Source organism: Haliotis rufescens, unplaced genomic scaffold (genome assembly GCF_023055435.1).
Source record: "Haliotis rufescens isolate VD_foot unplaced genomic scaffold, xgHalRufe1.0.p SCAF_17, whole genome shotgun sequence".
NCBI lineage: Eukaryota > Metazoa > Mollusca > Gastropoda > Lepetellida > Haliotidae > Haliotis > Haliotis rufescens.
In genome coordinates this window covers 12,566,925-12,588,284 of record NW_025963857.1, presented here as the reverse complement: position 1 = coordinate 12,588,284, position 21,360 = coordinate 12,566,925, and the positions used below count along the sequence as shown (strand labels likewise).

General features: G+C 42.8%; 1 protein-coding gene across 3 annotated transcripts in view; it reads left to right on the top strand.

Moving 5' to 3' along the window:
• The window catches only part of LOC124112503, a 28,129-nt gene extending 23,114 nt beyond the window's left edge, over positions 1-5,015 (top strand). For all 3 annotated transcript variants that reach the window (XM_046472656.2, XM_046472655.2, XM_046472652.2), the window contains one exon: positions 1,650-5,015. In XM_046472656.2, the coding sequence (XP_046328612.2) occupies positions 1,650-2,918 (1,269 nt within the window). In that variant the 3' untranslated portion in view covers positions 2,919-5,015. The remainder of the gene's footprint in view (positions 1-1,649) is intronic.
• Positions 5,016-21,360: the final 16,345 nt, after the last annotated feature.

Below are 21,360 nucleotides of genomic sequence, written 5' to 3'. Positions count from 1 at the left end.
TAACTGAAAAGTATCAGAACTTCAAAAGGGCTCAACAAAATCACAATAGTCTAATTATTAGGGTTGGAATCCAGATAAAGGTCCAGATAATTGTTTAGCTCATGTTAAAAACACTCTAACTGTATTCTATTGGATGTTGTGACAAGCCAGAGACTAAAAATACCACCGTCAACATCCGGGTTAAATCCGGGTCAACTTCTATTGCCTACAGTGCGCTTTGCCTACAGTAGTATCAAAAACATCTTCATGGTTCAGGGGACACAATAGCAAAACCTTCATCCCTATACCGTAATGAACCTATCCATGCAATGCCATTGTCTACAAACAAGGACTGATTTTTGTACTTGTAGTGTATATATAGTGTGTATATGTGTGATAATGACAAACATTTGACATTTGTAAAATTCTTACAATGAAAATATAAAATACATTTTAACCCTTAAAATATTTAACCAAGTAAAGGCCTTACAATACTTAATTATCACTGCCACTGGTAAATATCAGACACTGTTCTAAAATAAGGTAAAGGTTTAGAAATGAATGAATATGTTTCAAAACATGGCGAATCTTTAATAAAGGTGTAGTAGATGTTCCTTCAGTCTGACGATAGCCATCATTAGACTACGTAACGATTCGTTTACATTTTCAATATATGTTCTGTTATGGGTGTTGAGTTCTCTTGTTTGCCTAGTTAAGTCAGTTAATCTTATTGTCTTTCATTTGAAAATGTGTTGGTTGTTTCTATTTTCTTCATTCTACAAAGGATTGGTAACTTATGACAACACATAGAGTTCCCTACCATGTTTCAAAGCAACTTACAGGTTTAATAAAAGTAAAAATAACATGCAAAATACTTTGGGCTACTCTGCAATTAATGTGAGGGGTGAATTTGTCATAGTGTAGACAAAGTGCGCTTAAAACAGCTTTTCTGTAAGCGATCGCCACTTTAGGCGAAATGCACTGAAATGCTCTATAGCCGAACAGAGAGCAACACATGCTTGCCATAAGAGGCGACTAACGGGACCGTGTTGTCAGGCTCTCTGACTTTGCTGATGCCTGTCATCGTATCCAAATTGCGTAGGGGCGGTGGGGTAGCCTACTGGTTAAAGCGTTCGCTCGTCATGGCCGAGACCCGGGTTCGATTCCCAACATGGGTACAATGAGTGAAGCCCATTTCTGGTGTCCCCCGCCGTGATATTGCTGGAATAATGCTAAAAGCGGCGTCAAACCATACTCACTCACTCACCCAATTGCGTAGATCCATGTTCATGTCTGTCACTGGATTGTCTGGTCCAGATTCGATTATTTACAGACCGCCGTCACATGGCTGGAATAGTGCTGACTGCGGCGTTAAACAACAAACAAAACAAAACTAAAAATACACTATATGAAGAGCCACAGGTCAATCAAATTGTGGATGTTACATGGGTTGTTTGTGTGTCAATATGTGTATTAATTTCAGAAACTGCCGGAGACCATAAATCTGAAATCTGGATTGCCCAGAATTAAAATCAAGACTTCGACCAATATGTACACTCTAACTCTATTTACTGAATCCTAGTCGAATATGGACTGTATGTTCAATGCTGTGCAATTTGATACATATGAATGTTCATTTTGTAACCAACTATCTTTGTCTTGTCTCGCAGCAAATGTTCCGTCGCATCGTCGTCGTGAGTGTTGTCACGGGCGCCGTCATGTTAGCCCTCTACGGCGTGGTAGTCAAGACCAATACCGCCATTGTCACCATGTCCCTGGTCTCCAGGTACCTACCAGTTCATCCTGCCGACGTCACAGCAACAACAGCCATTAATGGCCTCCCTCAAGCCATACAACGGTCGTCTCCAGGTCAACTGCTGAGCTATGCACAGTTGAGCACACCACACCATCTGGTGACTACAATGCATCCTTCAAGTGTCCGCATGGCGGGACCAGAAGCGTCAGGTATCAATGCAACATCCGGTAAGATGGTCAAGGTCAAACCATCTCCGTATATAATTTACAGGTGCTTGAAAGGACATCTCTGCGGTGGATATGCAGATCGCCAGAAGGGTATCGTTGCTGGTTACGTGATGTCGATAATGACGGGCCGGGGATTCGGCATAGAGATGAACAAACCTTGTGAGTTGTCTACCTTTTTAAGCCCAAACGAGGTGGACTGGATAGTCAGTCCAGAGACTCACAAACTCAAATCGCAGACGTTAAAAAAGCTCGATAGATCGGCAAATCCATTACGACAGAAACTGGCGACTGCTGACGTCAGCAAAATTTTCACAGAAAATATAACATACCTCACTCTCAATATCGAATTTGTTCGATATTTGAAGAAGAATAATATACACAGGAATAATCTAGGATGGATTGTGAACGCTTCTCTTGGTGAGGTCTATGCCAGATCGTGGAGGACGTTGTTTCGTTTAAAGGATCCTTTGCAAAAGGATCTGGATAAATTCCTATCTCTCGTTCCAAGGAATTATTCTCTTATTTGCGCACAGATTCGTATGGGGAAGAATCCAAGCATTCCAAATGATAGTGAGACAAGAAACGATGATAAAAGTGTGAAAACAATATGGACATTTCTGGAACAGTATAACGATACGTCAAAATATAAAATATTTGTGTCAACAGATTCAGAAAATATAAGAAAGGAGAGCCTTAGACGTTTCCCAAACAATTCCGTAACACTTCCGGGTGTCATTGCGCATGTGGACAAGGCACCTCAATGTGACGGCTTCCGGAAGGTGATACTGGACCAGGAAGCGCTGAGTCATTGTGACACGCTACTGATCACCAACAGCGGACTTGGGAGGATAGCGGCGTTCTTTAGACAGCGAGAAGACAATATGTATTGTTTCATGAAACGACAACTCACAAAGTGTAATTATACCTCTCCAGAATTTATGCCCATGAACTGGTAGAAGAATCCCCGTGTCTGGTTCATGCTTCCGTCCTTAAAGTATGTTAAAGTATGTTGGATGTTACCGAAGACCTGATTCTGACCTGTTTACTACTTTAAATAACACCTAATTGTTTCATATGACTATGGTTGATCAGCAATGGCATGGCATGGTATTTTATCGAAAAAATAAATGACTCCGAAAAATATTGTTAAAAATGATTATGCTTCCAACAGCTGGAAAGAAAATAATTTTCATAAAAAAAGGTTTGCCCCATATTTTTAATTAAAAATATATCTTGTTTTTGCAGCTATAGTAAAAAAATATCTGGTCTCATTACAAAATCCATTCCGGGTCTAAATGGATCTGACGGAAAAGAGCTGGTGGTGACTTATAAAAAGCTTCGCTAAACCCGTGGGTGCCTTTTGTTGCAATAACTTCCAAGTGAGATCAGGTTAATGTATTCCTTTCGGTTTCGTGGAATCAGGAGACTATATGATGGTGTATTCACTTCTAGACATTGATGGTATCCTGCTTTGTCTGTATTCGTGTGTGTTTTTTAATGATCATGGTGAATAGAAGACGAATAAAGGTTGTGTGAATGCACAGCTTCAAAGTTGTTTGACCTGCCAGTTGTTCCGATATAGCCTCCGCTGTCCATGGGAACGGAAGGAAGTTATAGGGGAGAAGTGGGGACCGAACATTTGATATTTATTTGTTGGGGGTTGCACTGGGATTTTGTACGGAGACTGGATATTTGCGACAATGTAACTTTGTGGCCGAAAACTTCTCTGACGCATAATTTATTATTTTCAAGCATTTGCTGGGACATCCCCACACTTCGTTATTTAGGCGTATTTCCCGAGTGAGAATTAACATACAAAGAGACGTCACAACTTTAGGCTACAGCTATGTGATATTTGAGTCTGAATCGGTGCTATCTGTTTCTCATCTTGAGACTCAAATTATCTCACTAGCTACAGAATAATATTCTGGGAGTTAATAAAAAAATATCCGCCAAATTCCCTCACTTTTGACCCCATTATACCCCACGAACGCGTTTGTCGTGGCCACCACAGAAGCCATTATATGTTTTCTCCCAATTGCATCCCGTCCTGCCATCCATTCAAATCTAGTAGTTTATCAATGTATACTACGCAAAAGAAGTAGTGGGCGGTCGGGTAGACTAGTGGTTAAAGCGTTAGTTCGTGTCGCCGAAGACCCGGGTTCGATTCCCAACATGGGTACAATTTGTGAAGCCCATTTCTGGTGTCCCCCCGCCGTAATAATGCTGGAATATTGCTTAAAGCGGCGTAAAACCAAACACCCAAACTCACTCATTCATTAAGGAAAGAAAGTGTTTGTTTGTACCTAACGCCGCGCTCAGCAATACTTCTGCCATACGACGGCCGAATGTAAACATTCGACATTGTGATAGCAAGTCTAGACCAGGCAATCCAGTGACCTCATAGAACGGTATTAAACGATTGAAAAACAACATTAACTGAATTACTTGCCGAACACGAGTAAAGAGAGAAACACTTTGTGTGTGTGTGTGTGTGTGTGTGTGTGTGTGTGTGTGTGTGTGTGTGTGTTTGTGTGTGTTTGTTTGTTTGTTTGTTTGTTTGTGCTGTTGTATATTATATCAGTCAAGCTGTGTTCGTCTTTTTCGAGTGGCATATACTGTCCAATATCCGGTTTCATAATGAAGCAACGCCTGTGTTAATTACTATTTATCATTTTTATACAAATTGAAGCTTTCTAAAAGCTACTCACAACGACACCAGTCTCCAGTACTATATCGAAATCAACGAAGTGCCACTTCCAGATTGAGCTGTGAAACGTTGTTACAACATGTCCTTGTCAGAATGAACGTTCTGTCAGTTGTTTATTATCGAGGGTCATCCAATGGCTGTGTTTTAATAATAAATACTGCGCTGATTATTTGTTTTATGTTTTCATGATTCCTTCCATACGGTATGTAGTCATACCAGCATAATTATCAATATAATGTTTTTATTATTTATTATTTATTTTACAACAATAATTGATCAAATGCGCCACACTTGGGATTTATGATTTGTGGAATTTGCTTTGAATAAAAGTATTTACAAACAACCGGCTCAAACGTGTTCATTTGTCAAGATGAAACTCCACAAACACGGATACGTTATGCTGTGTAGACCTTGTCCTCATGTAGTTTTGGGTTAACACTGGTATGATTGACAACATGTAAAGCGCTCGGTTCCCAATTAAAGTAAGAGGCAGCGTACCTGCAGTAAGACTACCTCAAATTTCAAAAGACATTAGGGTTATCTCCTAATTGTCAGATCCGTGAAGATCCGGTTACAATAGGTTTGCAGCAACCCATGTATGTCGTAAAAGGCACTGCTTGTCGTAAGAGGCGACTAACGGGTGGTCAGGCCTACTGACTTGGTTGATGCATGTCCCAATTGTATGGATTGGTGCTCATGATATCAATCACTGGACGGTCTGGTCCAGACTCGATTATTTACAGAGCACCGTCATATAGCCGGAATATTGCTGAGTTTGGCGTTAAAAAACAAACAACATCAACATCATATAACTGTCAAAATATTTGAGAAGGCACGGGTGGCCTTGTCGTCTAAGGCGCCGCAAATCGTGGTACAGACGTGCGCCCCCTAAACGGTGGGTTAAAATCACGGTTCGCGTACTGTGATTGTCTCGGGACCATACCCGTGCTCGTAGGCTTGATCACAGTGGTGAACGCCTAATACTTGCATTGTCTCGGGACCATACCCGTGCTCGTAGGCTTGATCACAGTGGTGAACGCCTAATACTTGCATTGTCTCGGGACCATACCCGTGCTCGTAGGCTTGATCACAGTGGTGAACGCCCAATACTTGCATTGTCTCGGGACCATACCCGTGCTCGTAGGCTTGATCACAGTGGTGAACGCCTAATACTTGCATTGTCTCGGGACCATACCCGTGCTCGTAGGCTTGATCACAGTGGTGAACGCCTAATACTTGCATTGTCTCGGGACCATACCCGTGCTCGTAGGCTTGATCACAGTGGTGAACGCCCAATACTTGCATTGTCTCGGGACCATACCCGTGCTCGTAGGCTTGATCACAGTGGTGAACGCCTAATACTTGCATTGTCTCGGGACCATACCCGTGCTCGTAGGCTTGATCACAGTGGTGAACGCCTAATACTTGCATTGTCTCGGGACCATACCCGTGCTCGTAGGCTTGATCACAGTGGTGAACGCCTAATACTTGCATTGTCTCGGGACCATACCCGTGCTCGTAGGCTTGATCACAGTGGTGAACGCCTAATACTTGCATTGTCTCGGGACCATACCCGTGCTCGTAGGCTTGATCACAGTGGTGAACGCCTAATACTTGCATTGTCTCGGGACCATACCCGTGCTCGTAGGCTTGATCACAGTGGTGAACGCCTAATACTCGCATTGTCTCGGGACCATACCCGTGCTCGTAGGCTTGATCACAGTGGTGAACGCCTAATACTCGCATTGTCTCGGGACCATACCCGTGCTCGTAGGCTTGATCACAGTGGTGAACGCCTAATACTTGCATTGTCTCGGGACCATACCCGTGCTCGTAGGCTTGATCACAGTGGTGAACGCCTAATACTTGCATTGTCTCGGGACCATACCCGTGCTCGTAGGCTTGATCACAGTGGTGAACGCCTAATACTCGCATTGTCTCGGGACCATACCCGTGCTCGTAGGCTTGATCACAGTGGTGAACGCCTAATACTTGCATTGTCTCGGGACCATACCCGTGCTCGTAGGCTTGATCACAGTGGTGAACGCCTAATACTTGCATTGTCTCGGGACCATACCCGTGCTCGTAGGCTTGATCACAGAGGTGAACGCCTAATACTTGCATTGTCTCGGGACCATACCCGTGCTCGTAGGCTTGATCACAGTGGTGAACGCCCAATACTTGCATTGTCTCGGGACCATACCCGTGCTCGTAGGCTTGATCACAGAGGTGAACGCCTAATACTTGCATTGTCTCGGGACCATACCCGTGCTCGTAGGCTTGATCACAGTGGTGAACGCCTAATACTTGCATTGTCTCGGGGTTTCCTTCCAAATTTAGTTACCACGAGTGATATAACTGAAATACTGTTCAAAGTTCACTCACTCACTCATTCAATATTTGCTCATTAAATACATAATACAGCCCGTCTCGCACGTAACACTGTGATTATGTATGTAAAGTAGAGTTGCATCACTTGGGCACGGCGAAAATCTATAATTGTGGGTTCGAATCCCGGTTAGCCCCGATTGTGTCTCTAGGTTTGTCAGCACCATACCCCTGGTTTCACCAAGTGGTAAACATCTGAGACCTGCATCTATTCGGGCTTTCCTCGCCATAAAAAACTAGAATACTGTTAAACCCAACACAGTTACTCACCTTCACTCATTCACATATGACTTTCCAGACACATGATGCAGGAGACACGTGCCCCGTGCACAGTGAGATTTTCTTTCGGAAAAAGATAACTGAAGATGCAGAAATATTACTCCGCGTATAATTATGCAGAGTTTTTACACACAAATTTGTTAAGTAGATACCCTTATTTGGGACCTCCCAAAGTAAGATATTGAATGCCTTGAAACACGAACAAGATATTCTTAGTTTCTTTATGCTTAAAGCATGTACGCATATCAGTTAACGGCGAGGAAAAGTATCGACAGCGTGTGAAAAAGACAAAGAGTAAAGTTATACTCTGTGAAGGAGCATCCATCTGATTTCTAGGGGATGGGTAAATGAATATTTTGTTCAGAAATAGGCCCAAAATGAATAGTCTGTTCAGAAATGGGCCCAAAATGAATAGTTTGTTGGCAGTGGTGAAAAGAAATCAATAGTTTGTTTTGTGAAAAAACAGAACACCCAAACATAATTTTTGTGTTTATAGTGGTTGGTTTGTTGTTTAACGCCGCACTCAGCAATATTCCAGCTATATGATTGCAGTTTGTAAATAATCGAGTCTGGACCAGACAATCCAGTGATTGACATCATGAGCATCGATCCACGCAATTCGGATCGATGACATGCATCAACCAAGTCAGCGAGCTTGACCACCCGATCCCGTTAGTCGACTCTTACAAGCATAGTTGCCTTTTACAGCAAGCTTGGGTTGCTTAGGACCTATTCTACCCCGGATCTTCTTCTTGATGATCAGCAAATAGATAGTTTGGGAAAGTACAATTGTTCTAATAACAAATCCCCCTCCCATATACAAATCAAATGGACGCTCCCTTCATTATCCAACCAGTAGAGCAAATACTGAAGCTGTTCAATTTGGGAATAGAATTACAGCTTTCTGACACCCCTGCAGTAAGGAGGCTCGCCCAAGATTACCTATATTAGTTAAGGACATGGACGTCATTGTGCATTCGGCATTACACAGCCCTTTGAACCGCAACAAAATGTTCCTATGTTGGCCAATTTCAAAGATTGTCTGGACCCGTGAAGATCCCGGGGTAGAATAGGTCTTCAGCATCCCATGCTTGCCGTAAAAGGCGACTAACGGGATCGGGTGGTCAGGCTCGCTGACTTGGTTGATGCATGCCATCGATCCCAATTGCGCGGATCGATGCTCATGATATTAATCACTGGATTGTCTGGTCCAGACTCGATTATTTACAGACCGCCGTCATATAGCTGGAATATTGCTGTGTGCGGCGTTAAACATCAAACCAACCAACCAAGGATTGTCTGAAAAATGCAGATCGCGGAGACCTCAAACATCGCGATGTTTGTGTTCTTACTTGGCAGTGAGTTTGGTTTTACGCCGCTTTTAACAATATTCCAGCAATGTCACGGCGGGGGACACCAGAAATGGGCTTCACACATTGTACCCATGTCGGGAATCGAACCCGGGTCTTCAGCGTGAAGAGCGAACGCTTCAACCACTAGGCTATACCCGACCTTCCCTCATGCTGTTAGTCACTGGGTTGTCTGGTCCAGATTCGATTATTTACAGAACGCCGCTATATAGCTGGAATACTTCTGAGTGTGGCGTTAAACAACAAACAAACAAACTAGCTCTGTAGAATCCGGGTGATCGCCATGACGAGCAAAAGGTCTTACTGCTTTTTTTGCATTATTCTAGCTATATTACGGTGTTGCATGTCAGCAATTCGCTTCACACATTGTACCATGTACGGAATCGAACCACCGGGTCTTTGTCGTGACGAGCGAACGCTTTAACCACTTGGCTTCCCGACCGCACACCAACACACTACAGGGTATAGGCGACAGGATACATGGGGTTAAATGTAATTAAACCACAGGGAGAGACGGCAAACCGAGGGAAGCCAATATCTGCATTAATCTTTATAGACATATAGTATTTCATAATCCACACGACGGACACATGTATGAATCAAACTGTGTGTAAAGCATGTTTGATCAACATTTTGTCTCATTAGGTTGTAATGGTAAATTACAACTGACATAACCCGCTATTGATTTACACCCCCGTTTTGGCTTTTATTGTAGTTGTTCTGACACTGTTGCCAAGCACGGAGGTTGTCCTTGTGATCGGGTATTGGCCCCCCACACTTTCAGTCACTGAGTTCGCGGTTTGTCTCCACAGGGCCGTTTCAACCGTATTTGTTCATAATTCAGTTTCACATTTGCATACCCGTGAAGATCCGGGATAGAACAGGTCTTCAGCAACCCAAGCTTGCCGTACAAGGCGACTATGCTTGTCGTAAGAGTCGACTAACGGGATCGGGTGGTCAGGCTCGCTGACATGGTTGATGCATGTCGTATTCAAATTGCGTAGATAAATGCTCATGATGCCAATCACTGGAATGTTTGTTCCAGACTCGATTATTTACAGAGCGCCGTCATATAGCTGGAATATTGCTGAGTGCGGCGGAGTTTAATAACAACCAAACCAACAACATAAGCCTAATATTTCTTTCAGAAATTGAAAATATGTCGCAGTGTTGTTGTGTGTAAAAGGTGATAGAGCATTTGGGTTTTCGTGTTTGTTACCAGATAGGAGACAACTTGACGTGAGTTATAACATGAGTCATGTCTGACGAAGATAGTGTCACGCGGTTTTTTTCGTATCGTGATTCATTCGCACTGACATCTTTCTGATTGAAAGTCCCGTAGTGTTAATTATAAGTTGTAACGTCACTTCATAACGTTGTCAGAAAAAATCCAGTCAGGCTGCACAATTGCATGCCCGTCCGCCCGTCCGTAGGCAGTAAAACCACAAAACATATTAATGCCTCTTTATAACAGGTTTATTGTGTCAGTAGATTACACACAATGCATTTTAAAAAATTAATACAGTTAAAAGTTTAATTTTGAAAGATTTACTATTTTTCTAATCCACCAAGAAACATAGCAGTCGAAAGAAAGCTGTGAGCATGGGTAAGCATGCTCTGATTGATGTTTGTTTTTGTTTGTTTGTTGTTTAACGCAGTCTGTACACAATCGGGCCTGGACCAGTCAATCCAGAGATTGACATCATGAGTATCAACCAAGTCAGTGAGCCTGGCCCCCGGAAGTCGTTAATCGCCTCTTAAAACAAGCATTGGTATCTCAGTTGCGAAGATCAATGCACATGCTGTCAATCACTAGATTACGGAAGACCGATTATAATCTGGATCTTCACGGGGTAAAAAGAAATAGAATGAATAGTGTAGCCTATATGTCCCAAGTTGTAGAATATGTTTAAAACTATACTCAATAACAAAAGTTGACTTTTATGCAAGCCCCATGCATTTCACTACCCAAGAATGGGTATAAAAACACGTGCGTTAACGGGATTCCATATGCATTGTTTAGCATCGTGCTGACAACAACCACTGAGAAAAACAACAAAATTACGCATTTATTCAACATTACGAAATGCCACGCCTATGAGCGAGCCATTGGCATGCTTGAAGCAGGGTCGGGTCAACGTGATGCTGCAAGATAATTTATCGTCCACAGAAAAACCATTTGGTGTTTATGGCAACGTTTGCAACAGACGAATGCAGTCAGAGACCATCCTCGGAGTGGCAGGCCACGCGTAACCAATAATCGACAAGACAACTGGATTCGAGCAACACTCCTACGAAATCGATTCAAGCCAGCAACAGTGACTGCAAGAAGCATCCCTGGCCTACGACGAATATCTTCACGAACCGTACGTCGCCGCCTCAGATGTGCCGGGGTTGTCGCAAGAAGACGTCAGAAGTCTACGCTGGACGGCCATGCAGTGGGTGGGGACAAGTTTTCACCTCTCGTGTTCACCTCAGCTACAGCGATGGACGGATTCGAGTGTATCGACGTCGAGGTGAACGTTACGTCAATCATTGTGTCATGGAAGAAGATCGGTTTGGGGGCGGCAGCGTTATGGTATTGGGTGGGATAACAGCAAGACAGAGGACCCGTTTGAAAATGGTAGAGGGAAATCTCAATAGACAGCGCTACCGCGACGAGATCATCGGCCCTGTTGTTCTACCGTGTTTACGTCGTCATGGCCCAGGCATTACCTTTCAACATGACAACGCCCGGCCTCATATTGCTCGACTTGTTCAGGATTCTCTTAAAAACAACAACGTGAATGTCATCCCCTGGCCGGCTCGCTCCCCTGATCTCTCACCAATCGAGCACATGTGGGATGAGATGGATCGGCGCCTTCGACGTCAACCACGTGTTCCACAGACACTCCAGGAACTTCGAAACATGCTCCAGCAGATATGGACAGATATCCCACAGGACTTTGTGCGACGCCTGGTCCATTCCATGAGACGAAGATGTGTTGCTTGCATCGCAACCATCGCAACATTTTGGCATGTTCATGTTTTTTTTTAATGACATCACGCATTCTCTGAAGTCAGTATGGCAAATTAAACCATTTGAACACTTACAAGAGTCTTTTATCTGTTGCAAACCGAAATTGTTTCAGATTTGGTAAAAAAACATAACTTTGTATTAAATCTTATTCAATGTCACAGGAACTTTTGTTGTTCAATATATATCACTGCGTAAATGTGTGTCTTTGTCATGGCGACAGATTGCGTAAACTTTCAAAACATTACGGGTTTTCAATATCGATGTTATTGGATAATACCACGTGCCCCATGCATTATTGATATCTGGTTTGATGTGAACTGCGTCAGCAGGCTGAGTACAGACTAGGTTCCGGGTCCTCACTATACCGTAGGGCACGAAGACTTTACCGTAGGGCACAACTGAATTTCTATATTTTCTTAAGCAAAATCAGATCTTTTACTCCGATACGATACTGCTCTGTCGTACACCTGTAACCTTGAGTGAATAAAGTTCTGTTCTACCCGAAAATCCGAGGATGCTTCCATTGGAGTTAGCGTCAGGTAAGCTTTCTAATCAGCCAAATACGAGTGAGCGAAGCATTCAGACCAGGGTATTCGATTTCTACATCTCGAAAACTAGCTTAAACGACAAGTTCCGAATGTAGATCAATAAGGTTGCGTCATTAAACTGTTGTAGATCATCATGTCGTTCCTGAACACAATGGCATCAATCACACATAAGTAAAACAAATGAGGAATATTTTGTGCTCTTTGAGGGTTTTCCTTTGTACAATACGTAATCGAGTTGGTTAAGAAATGAAGCCGAATCGTTTTAGAAAGCTGACATCTGATTGGTTGAGGAACTCTCACATCCTTCATTTAGATTGGGTGAACTTTGTTCAGTGTTCATTTAATCTCATTAAAATCAGATCTTAATTCTCGCTACCGCTAAAATAGGATCTGAAGACATCCCATTACGGGTCACGTCAGACCGACCTTGTGCGAACTTTGACAGACCAATGGAATGACCAATCAGAAAGCAGCTTTCTCGTGCTTTACGGCACTAATTTCAAATTGGCGACTACGCTTCAAAACACATTTTGACAAATTCTCGATTACAAATTTGAAACCTGAACAAAAAAACATTCTGGAATAGCTAATAGATGGTCTAGATTGTAAGGATTCAGTCGTTAAATCCGTAACTATCTTTCGGAATACCCCGTGTTAAAGTTTTCGAGGTGCATGATTAGAAATCTCATTCCGACTGTCACTTTCATAATCTGGTAAGCGACGCTCTGATTAGTTGGATAAAAGGTCGTTCTGACGTGACCCCTAACGGGATGTCTTCAGATCTTTGTTTAGCGGTAGCGAAAACTAAGGTCTGATTTTAATGAGATTGGTGTTCATTTGACGCGACCTTCTGGCCAAGCCAGCCAAGCTACAGAAAGCAATCTTCGTGCTACGACTATGGTAAGCATGTTAAGGAATGAGTGTTATAACAGTTGAAACATAAAGTTATATCCGGTCAACTTAGCGCCGAAGCGTCCACTACAGGAAACACGGTACACTGGAGTTAACAGACACACAGACTAGTACTACTAGGGTGTTAAACAATGTGAGTTATAACAGCTGTCGCTTGGTGCAAGTGGCCCTGGCGTACATACAGTTGTATCCGGTCTTCTAATCTCCAGTGCGTCCACTACAGGAAATACGGTACATTGGATCTAGCAGGCATACAGGCTACGACTGCTGGTGTGTTAAACAATGTGAGTTATAACAGCTGTCGCTTAGTTCAAGTGGGCCTGGCGTACATACAGTTGTATCCGGTCTTCTAATCCCCGGTGCGTCCACTACAGGAAATACGGTACACTGGAATTAGCAGGCACACCGACTACGACTACTAGTGTGTTAAACAATGTGAGTTATAACAGCTGTCGCTTAGTTCAAGTGGCCCTGGCGTACATACAGTTGTATCCGGTCTTCTAATCTCCAGTGCGTCCACTACAGGAAATACGGTACATTGGAGTTAGCAGGCACACAGACTACGACTACTAGTGTGTTAAACAATGTGTGTTATAACAGCTGTCGGTTAGTTCAAGTGGGCCTGGCGTACATACAGTTGTATCCGGTCTTCTAATCCCCGGTGCGTCCACTACAGGAAATACGGTACACTGGAATTAGCAGGCACACCGACTACGACTACTAGTGTGTTAAACAATGTGAGTTATAACAGCTGTCGCTTAGTTCAAGTGGGCCTGGCGTACATACAGTTGTATCCGGTCTTCTAATCCCCAGTGCGTCCACTACAGGAAATACGGTACATTGGCGTTAGCAGGCACACAGACTACGACTACCACACTGTCAGTGTGGGGTCTTCCTGTAGGTCTTCAGTGGAATGCCGGGTGTTGGTCATGGCCCTCGAGTGGTTTGATTACCCCATATCTCAAACATAGCTCGTATACCTGGATATCAACTAGGGTAATTCTACATCCTGTTGGCGATACAGGACTGTGATTTTGTATGGAGACTAGATATGTTTTCAGCAGCAGCTGCAGAACCAGATATGTTTATAATTCAAACTATGAGCCTATATATATCTCCCAGTCGTGGTCGTCGTGATTTTAACATCAGTAGCTGCAGTAGTTATTGTAACAATCGTAGCTGGATTGGTTGGTTGGTGTAACAATAGTAGCTGGATAAGTTAGTTGGTGTAACAATAGTAGCTGGATAGGATAGTCTGTGTAACAATAGCAGCTGGATAGGTTGGTTGGTGTAACAATAGTAGCTGGATAGGATAGTCTGTGTAACAATAGCAGCTGGATAAGTTAGTTGGTGTAACAATAGTAGCTGGATAGGATAGTCTGTGTAACAATAGCAGCTGGATAGGTTGGTTGGTGTAACAATAGTAGCTGGATAGGTTGGTTGGTGTAACAATAGCAGCTGGATAGGTTGGTTGGTGTAACAATAGTAGCTGGATAGGTTTGTTGGTGTAACAATAGTAGCTGGATAGGTTTGTTGGTGTAACAATAGCAGCTGGATAGGTTGGTTGGTGTAACAATAGTAGCTGGATAGGTTGGTTGGTGTAACAATAGCAGCTGGATAGGTTGGTTGGTGTAACAATAGCAGCTGGATAAGTTAGTTGGTGTAACAATAGCAGCTGGATGAGTTAGTTGGTGTAACAACAGTAGCTGGATAGGTTGGTTGGTGTAACAATAGCAGCTGGATAGGTTGGTTGGTGTAACAATAGTAGCTGGATAGGTTGGTTGGTGAAACAATAGTAGCTGGATAGGTTAGTTGGTGTAACAATAGTAGCTGGATAAGTTGGTTGGTGTAACAATAGTAGCTGGATAGGTTAGTTGGTGTAACAATAGTGTAACAATAGTAGCTGGATAGGTTGGTTGGTGTAACAATAGCAGCTGGATTGGTTGGTTGTTGTAACAATAGTAGCTGGATAGGTTTGTTGGTGTAACAATAGTAGCTGGATAGGTTGGTTGGTGTAACAATAGTAGCTGGATAGGTTTGTTGGTGTAACAATAGTAGCTGGATAGGTTGGTTGGTGTAACAATAGCAGCTGGATAAGTTAGTTGGTGTAACAATAGTAGCTGGATAAGTTGGTTGGTGTAACAATAGTAGCTGGATAGGTTGGTTGGTGAAACAATAGTGTAACAATCGTACCTGGATAAGTTGGTTGGTGTAACAATAACAGCTATATAGGTTGGTTGGTGTAACAATAGCAGCTGGAAAGGTTGGTTGGTGTGAAAATCGTAGCTAGATAAGTTAGTTGGTGTAGCAGTAGGTTAATGTAACAATAGTAGCTGGATAGGTTGGTTGGTGTAACAATAGTAGCTGGATAGGTTGGTTGGTGTAACAATAACAGCTGGATAGGTTGGTTGGTGTAACAATAGCAGCTGGAAAGGTTGGTTGGTGTGAAAATCGTAGCTAGATAAGTTAGTTGGTGTAGCAGTAGGTTAATGTAACAATAGTAGCTGGATAGGTTGGTTGGTCTAACAATAGTAGCTGGATACGTTGGTTGGTGTGGGTGCAGGCTGGTGTAGCAATAGTAGCTGAATAGGTTGGTTGGTGTAACAATAGCAGCTGGATACGTTGGTTGGTGTGGCTGCAGGCTGGTGTAGCAATAGTAGCTTTATACGTTGGTTGGTGTGGCTGCAGGCTGGTGTAGCAATAATAGCTTTATACGTTGGTTGGTGTGGCTGCAGGCTGGTGTAGCAATAGTAGCTGTAGACGTTGGTTGGTGTGGCTGCAGGCTGGTGTAGCAATAGTAGCTGTAGACGTTGGTTGGTGTAGCTGCAGGCTGGTGTAGCAATAGTAGCTGTAGACGTTGGTTGGTGTGGCTGCACGCTGGTGTAGCAATAATAGCTTTATACGTTGGTTGGTGTAGCTGCAGGCTGGTGTAGCAATAGTAGCTGTAGACGTTGGTTGGTGTGGCTGCACGCTGGTGTAGCAATAATAGCTTTATACGTTGGTTGGTGTAGCTGCAGGTTGGTGTAGCAATAGTAGCTTTATACGTTGGTTGGTGTAGCTGCAGGCTGGTGTAGCAATAGTAGCTTTATACGTTGGTTGGTGTAGCTGCAGGCTGGTGTAGCAATAGTAGCTTTATACATTGGTTGGTGTAGCTGCAGGCTGGTGTAGCAATAGTAGCTGTAGACGTTGGTTGGTGTGGCTGCAGGCTGGTGTAGCAATAATAGCTTTATACGTTGGTTGGTGTAGCTGCAGGCTGGTGTAGCAATAGTAGCTGCAGACGTCGGTATGAGGAATGAATTGGGCGACAACGGTTTAAGAATGTTGGGTTCCAAGGCTTCTGACACCTGATCAGTGACACTCCAGGTTCTCGTGAGAATTTCCGATGTTTTGGAGCAGACCCAGCTGAATTTGTTGAGCTATTGGTAACCATAGATGAGGTTCTTGAATTCATCACTATCAGCCAGAGACTAAACAACGGCCAAAACAGTGGAGACATCTCACTTCTCAAGTGAAAATGACGTCATTTTTGCAGTGGAGGACTTTTTCATCAGCAGGAGGAAGCATTCAGGCATTCTAGCACCGTTTGTGTGTGGACGTCGGAGTGGGCTATGTTGAAACATAATTAGTAACCAACGCTATCATCGCAGTCCTTCATAGTTAGGCTCAGAACGTTTCAGCAACTCCTCGTGGTGTAACGGCATAGAGTGATTACTGTTGAACGAATAACAACAACGCAAACAAAACGGTTTTCAATCGGTCTAATGGAACGTATTGCACGATTTTACGAGAGCATCTTTATGTGTGACGCCGCACAGCATATGACTGTGTTCAAAATAAGTGAGTGAGTGAGTTGGGTATAACGCCGCTTTTAACAGTATTCCAGTTATATCAAGCGTGTCGCCTTTTACGGCAAGCATAGGTTGCTGAAATCCTGTTCTACCCCGCCCTTCATACGTACGAAGCCCGCCCCTGACATACATGTATATGTGTATACATACAAATTGTATGTGCCTTTGCAGCGAGCAAAAGGTTGTAGTGAGTGAGTGAGTGAGTGAGTTGGGTTTTACGCCGCTTTTAACGGTATTCCAGTTATATCACGGCGTGTCAGCTTAATGTGGGAGGAAAGCCCGAAGTGATGCAGGTCTCAGACGTTTACCACTTCGGTGAAACCCACGAGCACGGGTATGGTGCTGACAAACCTAGAAACATAATCGGGGCGAACCGGGATTCGAACCCACAATCATAGGATTCTGGTGTGCCCAAGGGACGCAACTCTGCACAGCGAATGGCGGCGCCTTAGACGACTGGGCCACCCGTGCCCCCTCATAAGGTTATAAACACTGTGGCTTGTGAGATGAAATGAGGTTTACAGTATATGTTGACCACGGGAATCTATATGTTAATCTATATTTGCATCTTTTTGTTGTATGCATATTTGTAAATATGCTGAGTTATGTGTCTCATAGGCCGTATGGTCAGGCGTTTTATACTTTTTTATGAATATTGTTTATTGTCATCCTTGCAGTTTACGATGTGCAACACCTTAATAAAACAAATTTCTTCTACAGCGACGTGCATGCACGTGCACTCGTTTTTGTCCGAACTCATGACAGTTTTATTTGCTAACCTAGCCTGTCTTACAGACCCTTCTACAAATATATCAAATACAGACCATGCCAGTCTATAATGTTTGGCAAGTCTAGATTTCTGCAGTATCAGAAATGAAGAGTCTCTGGGCTCCTTTTTATCATTTTTTTATTAAGATAATTTAACAACTATTTTTTTCTGTACAATATGTTCATTTCAGAGATTAGAAGTTAGTCTAGTGCTAACCCACTGAGAAACCATGCTACAGTTTAACATGGACACCTCCCTCAGACTTAGAATACTGACGCCGGGCCGACCATTACATGCTTTACCCCCTTAATACAGAACTCCAGGCAGGGAAACAACAAACACGTGTTTTGGGATCCAGTTAGAACTGGTCTTCAGCGGCCCATACTTGTAAGAGTCTGAGACCATATATCGGTACATGGTCTCTGTGAGAGGCGAGTAACTGACCGGGTGGTCAGGCTCACTGACTTGCATGTCATCGTATCTCAATGGCTTAGATGGATGTTCATGATGTCAATCACTGGATTGTCCGATCCAGACTCGATATATTTTCAGAATGCCGTCTTATAGTCGGAATATTGCTGATTCCGGCGTTAAACAACAAACAAACAAACAAACAAAATCTATCGGTTGCAATAAAGATGTTTGTGTTATATTACAGTTTGTACGCATGTCTCAACGGGGCATTCGAGAAAAAAAGGGGGCAGGGGTGGCCCAGTCGTCTAAGGCGCTGCGATTCGCTGTGCAGAGTTGCGTCCCTTGGGCACACCAGAAACCTATGATTGTTGGTTCGAATCCCGTTTCGCCCCAATTATGTTTCTAGGTTTGTCAGCACCATACCCGTGCTCGTGGGTTTCACCGAAGTGGTAAACGTCTGAGACCTGCATCACTTCGGGCTTTCCTCCCACATTAAGCTGACACGCCGTGATATAGCTGGAATAATGTTAAAAACGGCGTTAAACCCAACTCACTCACGAGAAAAATATCGATATGTAGTCTCACTCATCAGTCGCACCAAGATACATGCCAGTCTAAATTATACACTCGGTCAGCTTGGGCCTTCGTTCACAGACTACTTCCGTGTCTGAGTCCAATATAACCTACGCATTGTGCATCGATAACCAACGCATTGTGTCCACCCTTTCAATAAGCTAATACACTTTGTAGTGGGTGATTTCTTGTTTTCACGGTAATCAGCATTAACTCTGGTACATGACGACGACGACTTGCCAAGTGTAAGCTGGCGCGCGAGAAGCCGGTGATCGATACGCGTTAATCAATCAATGCCGACTAGGGAGCACGACATACGTAATACAATCAGCTGAAAGGTCCTTAGTCATACGAGTCTGTGGACCGTCCATGTTATATAAGACCACCTATTCCCCGACCCCCCTTTCTTCTCATTCATTAATGATTTATGGAATTTAGCTTCTCAATCAAATCCAAACTTTATACAGATGTCCGCTGCCGATCAGACAGTGTTCTTTATGCGGAACAATAAGGTGATCAGACCCCTAGCCGCGCTTCTTCACCACATGTATGAGCGAAGACAACTGTGTCTTTCGTCTCTACCAACCTAGTTCCATGTATCTTAGTATCAGAATATTCTGATAACTGGTGATAACCGGTGATAACTGGTGATAACTCATTTTTATGTATATGTATGTACTGTGATATTTCTCATTTTTACTCATATGTATGTGACGTCCTGCGTGTCTCGTAGGCCATAATGGCCGGACACTGTACACACTATTTGTGTATTTTTATTGTCACTGCTGTACAGTGTGTGACACGAAAATAAAATAATTTTCTTCTTCTTCTTCTTCTTCTTCTTCATTAATTAATGCCCAAGGCGAGTACGGAACACCCGCCCAGAAAATTGTAAGCCCGTGTGGCAGCTATTCCCGTCGTTGTGTTGACGGAACACTTCCTTTTATTCAAACAGGGGTATATACTAGTTTTAAGACCAACGTGTTTTAATAACGTGCGCGAGTTCAGATCGTTACAGGTAGTAAAAAATTGATTTGTCTTTTAACGTTATTGTAACAATTTTAAGCGTGGAAAAACAGTTGTTTGCGTATCCATATGTGTCCGTGTGCGTATTACGTAAACGTTGTCTCAAAACATATAATATAGAGCAATGTTTATGCTTACGATAACGAATTCATCAACATTCTACGTCAACTACTAGACTCCTTTAAAGGATTTCCCATCGCGTAACCAAAGCACATGGCTCCTGGGGCGAATTTAATCCTATACGCTTTCGTAAACACGAATAGGCAATTCGCGAACGTATACAAAAAAATACCCTGCATTATTTATACCAAATCATTTTTTTTCGGATACGGATTGCGTTTATCATCCAAAACTGGCTCCCACAGGAGATATCGCTTGGATGAGATCAAGTGATAACTACACTGTAGATATCGCTGCAATGTAATTACATCACAATGCTTTGCAGACCATTGTGACGTCACTGTTACCATGACGTCACAATCAAATGACATCACTAATGGCTCTGCTACTGCAGCTGTTTGCGGTACTTTTTACACTGAAGACACTGCTAATTACTGTCTACAAATTGAAAAAGTTGAAAGAATGATGTTGGATGATAAATAAAATCTCACCCTCGTGTCTTTTGATATCAAATATATCAACACGAGTTGATAAAAGTGGAAAAATTCCGAGGCTTGCCGAGGATTTTTGCCACTTTTATCAACTCGTGTTGATATATTTGATATCAAAAGACACTCGGGTGAGATTCTCTATACACACGCACACAAACGCAAACAAGGGGTGTTTCAGGCTTTATTTATTTCACATGCAACTATGAACGCATTATATGTTTTTTGCTAAATCGGTTTGTAGTATTATAGACAGGGAACCAGCGAATGTCTTTTTTTGCCTAAGACTATTTAAAATATTACACTTGCAAAAGTGTTGTAAACTTGGTATTTTCCAAACATTTTCTAAACAGGGTCAGGGTGAGAGAATTGGCCCTTCACGCTTAAGCATATAATCCTCCTTTGAGTGGCCACAATGCCCCATGCAGTCGTCTTAGACAGCGGTTGTAACTTTTGTCTGCAAATCGCCACAGTCAATGCTATCAGTCATAACACATTTCGCCTTAAACATTTTCAATACAAGATCCTTATTTTCCCCCAAAAAAACACTGGTAGATCTAGTAATGTTCAATATTTTCAAAAATACTTTCATTGATCGAAAGTATTTCAAATATTGTCTACGTGTACGTTTCACATATAATGTTCTATCTATATCCAGTGTGTTCATACTATTTTGATATTAACATCGCATAAATACGCAATATCAAAACAGCAGGTTGTCATTTGTTTGCAAATACATGAACATCGAATATGTTACATGACACGAGACACGATGGAATTACCATAATTACCTTACGCGTTTATCTCCCCTTATTGTAGTGGCGAACTTATAGACGTGACTTATTCGGGTCAAGATGATGCTAATTTTAGAGTTTTTACAGCAGTTATTTCCCTTTAGGTGACGCAATGCAAAGGGATAGATGGATATTTCAAA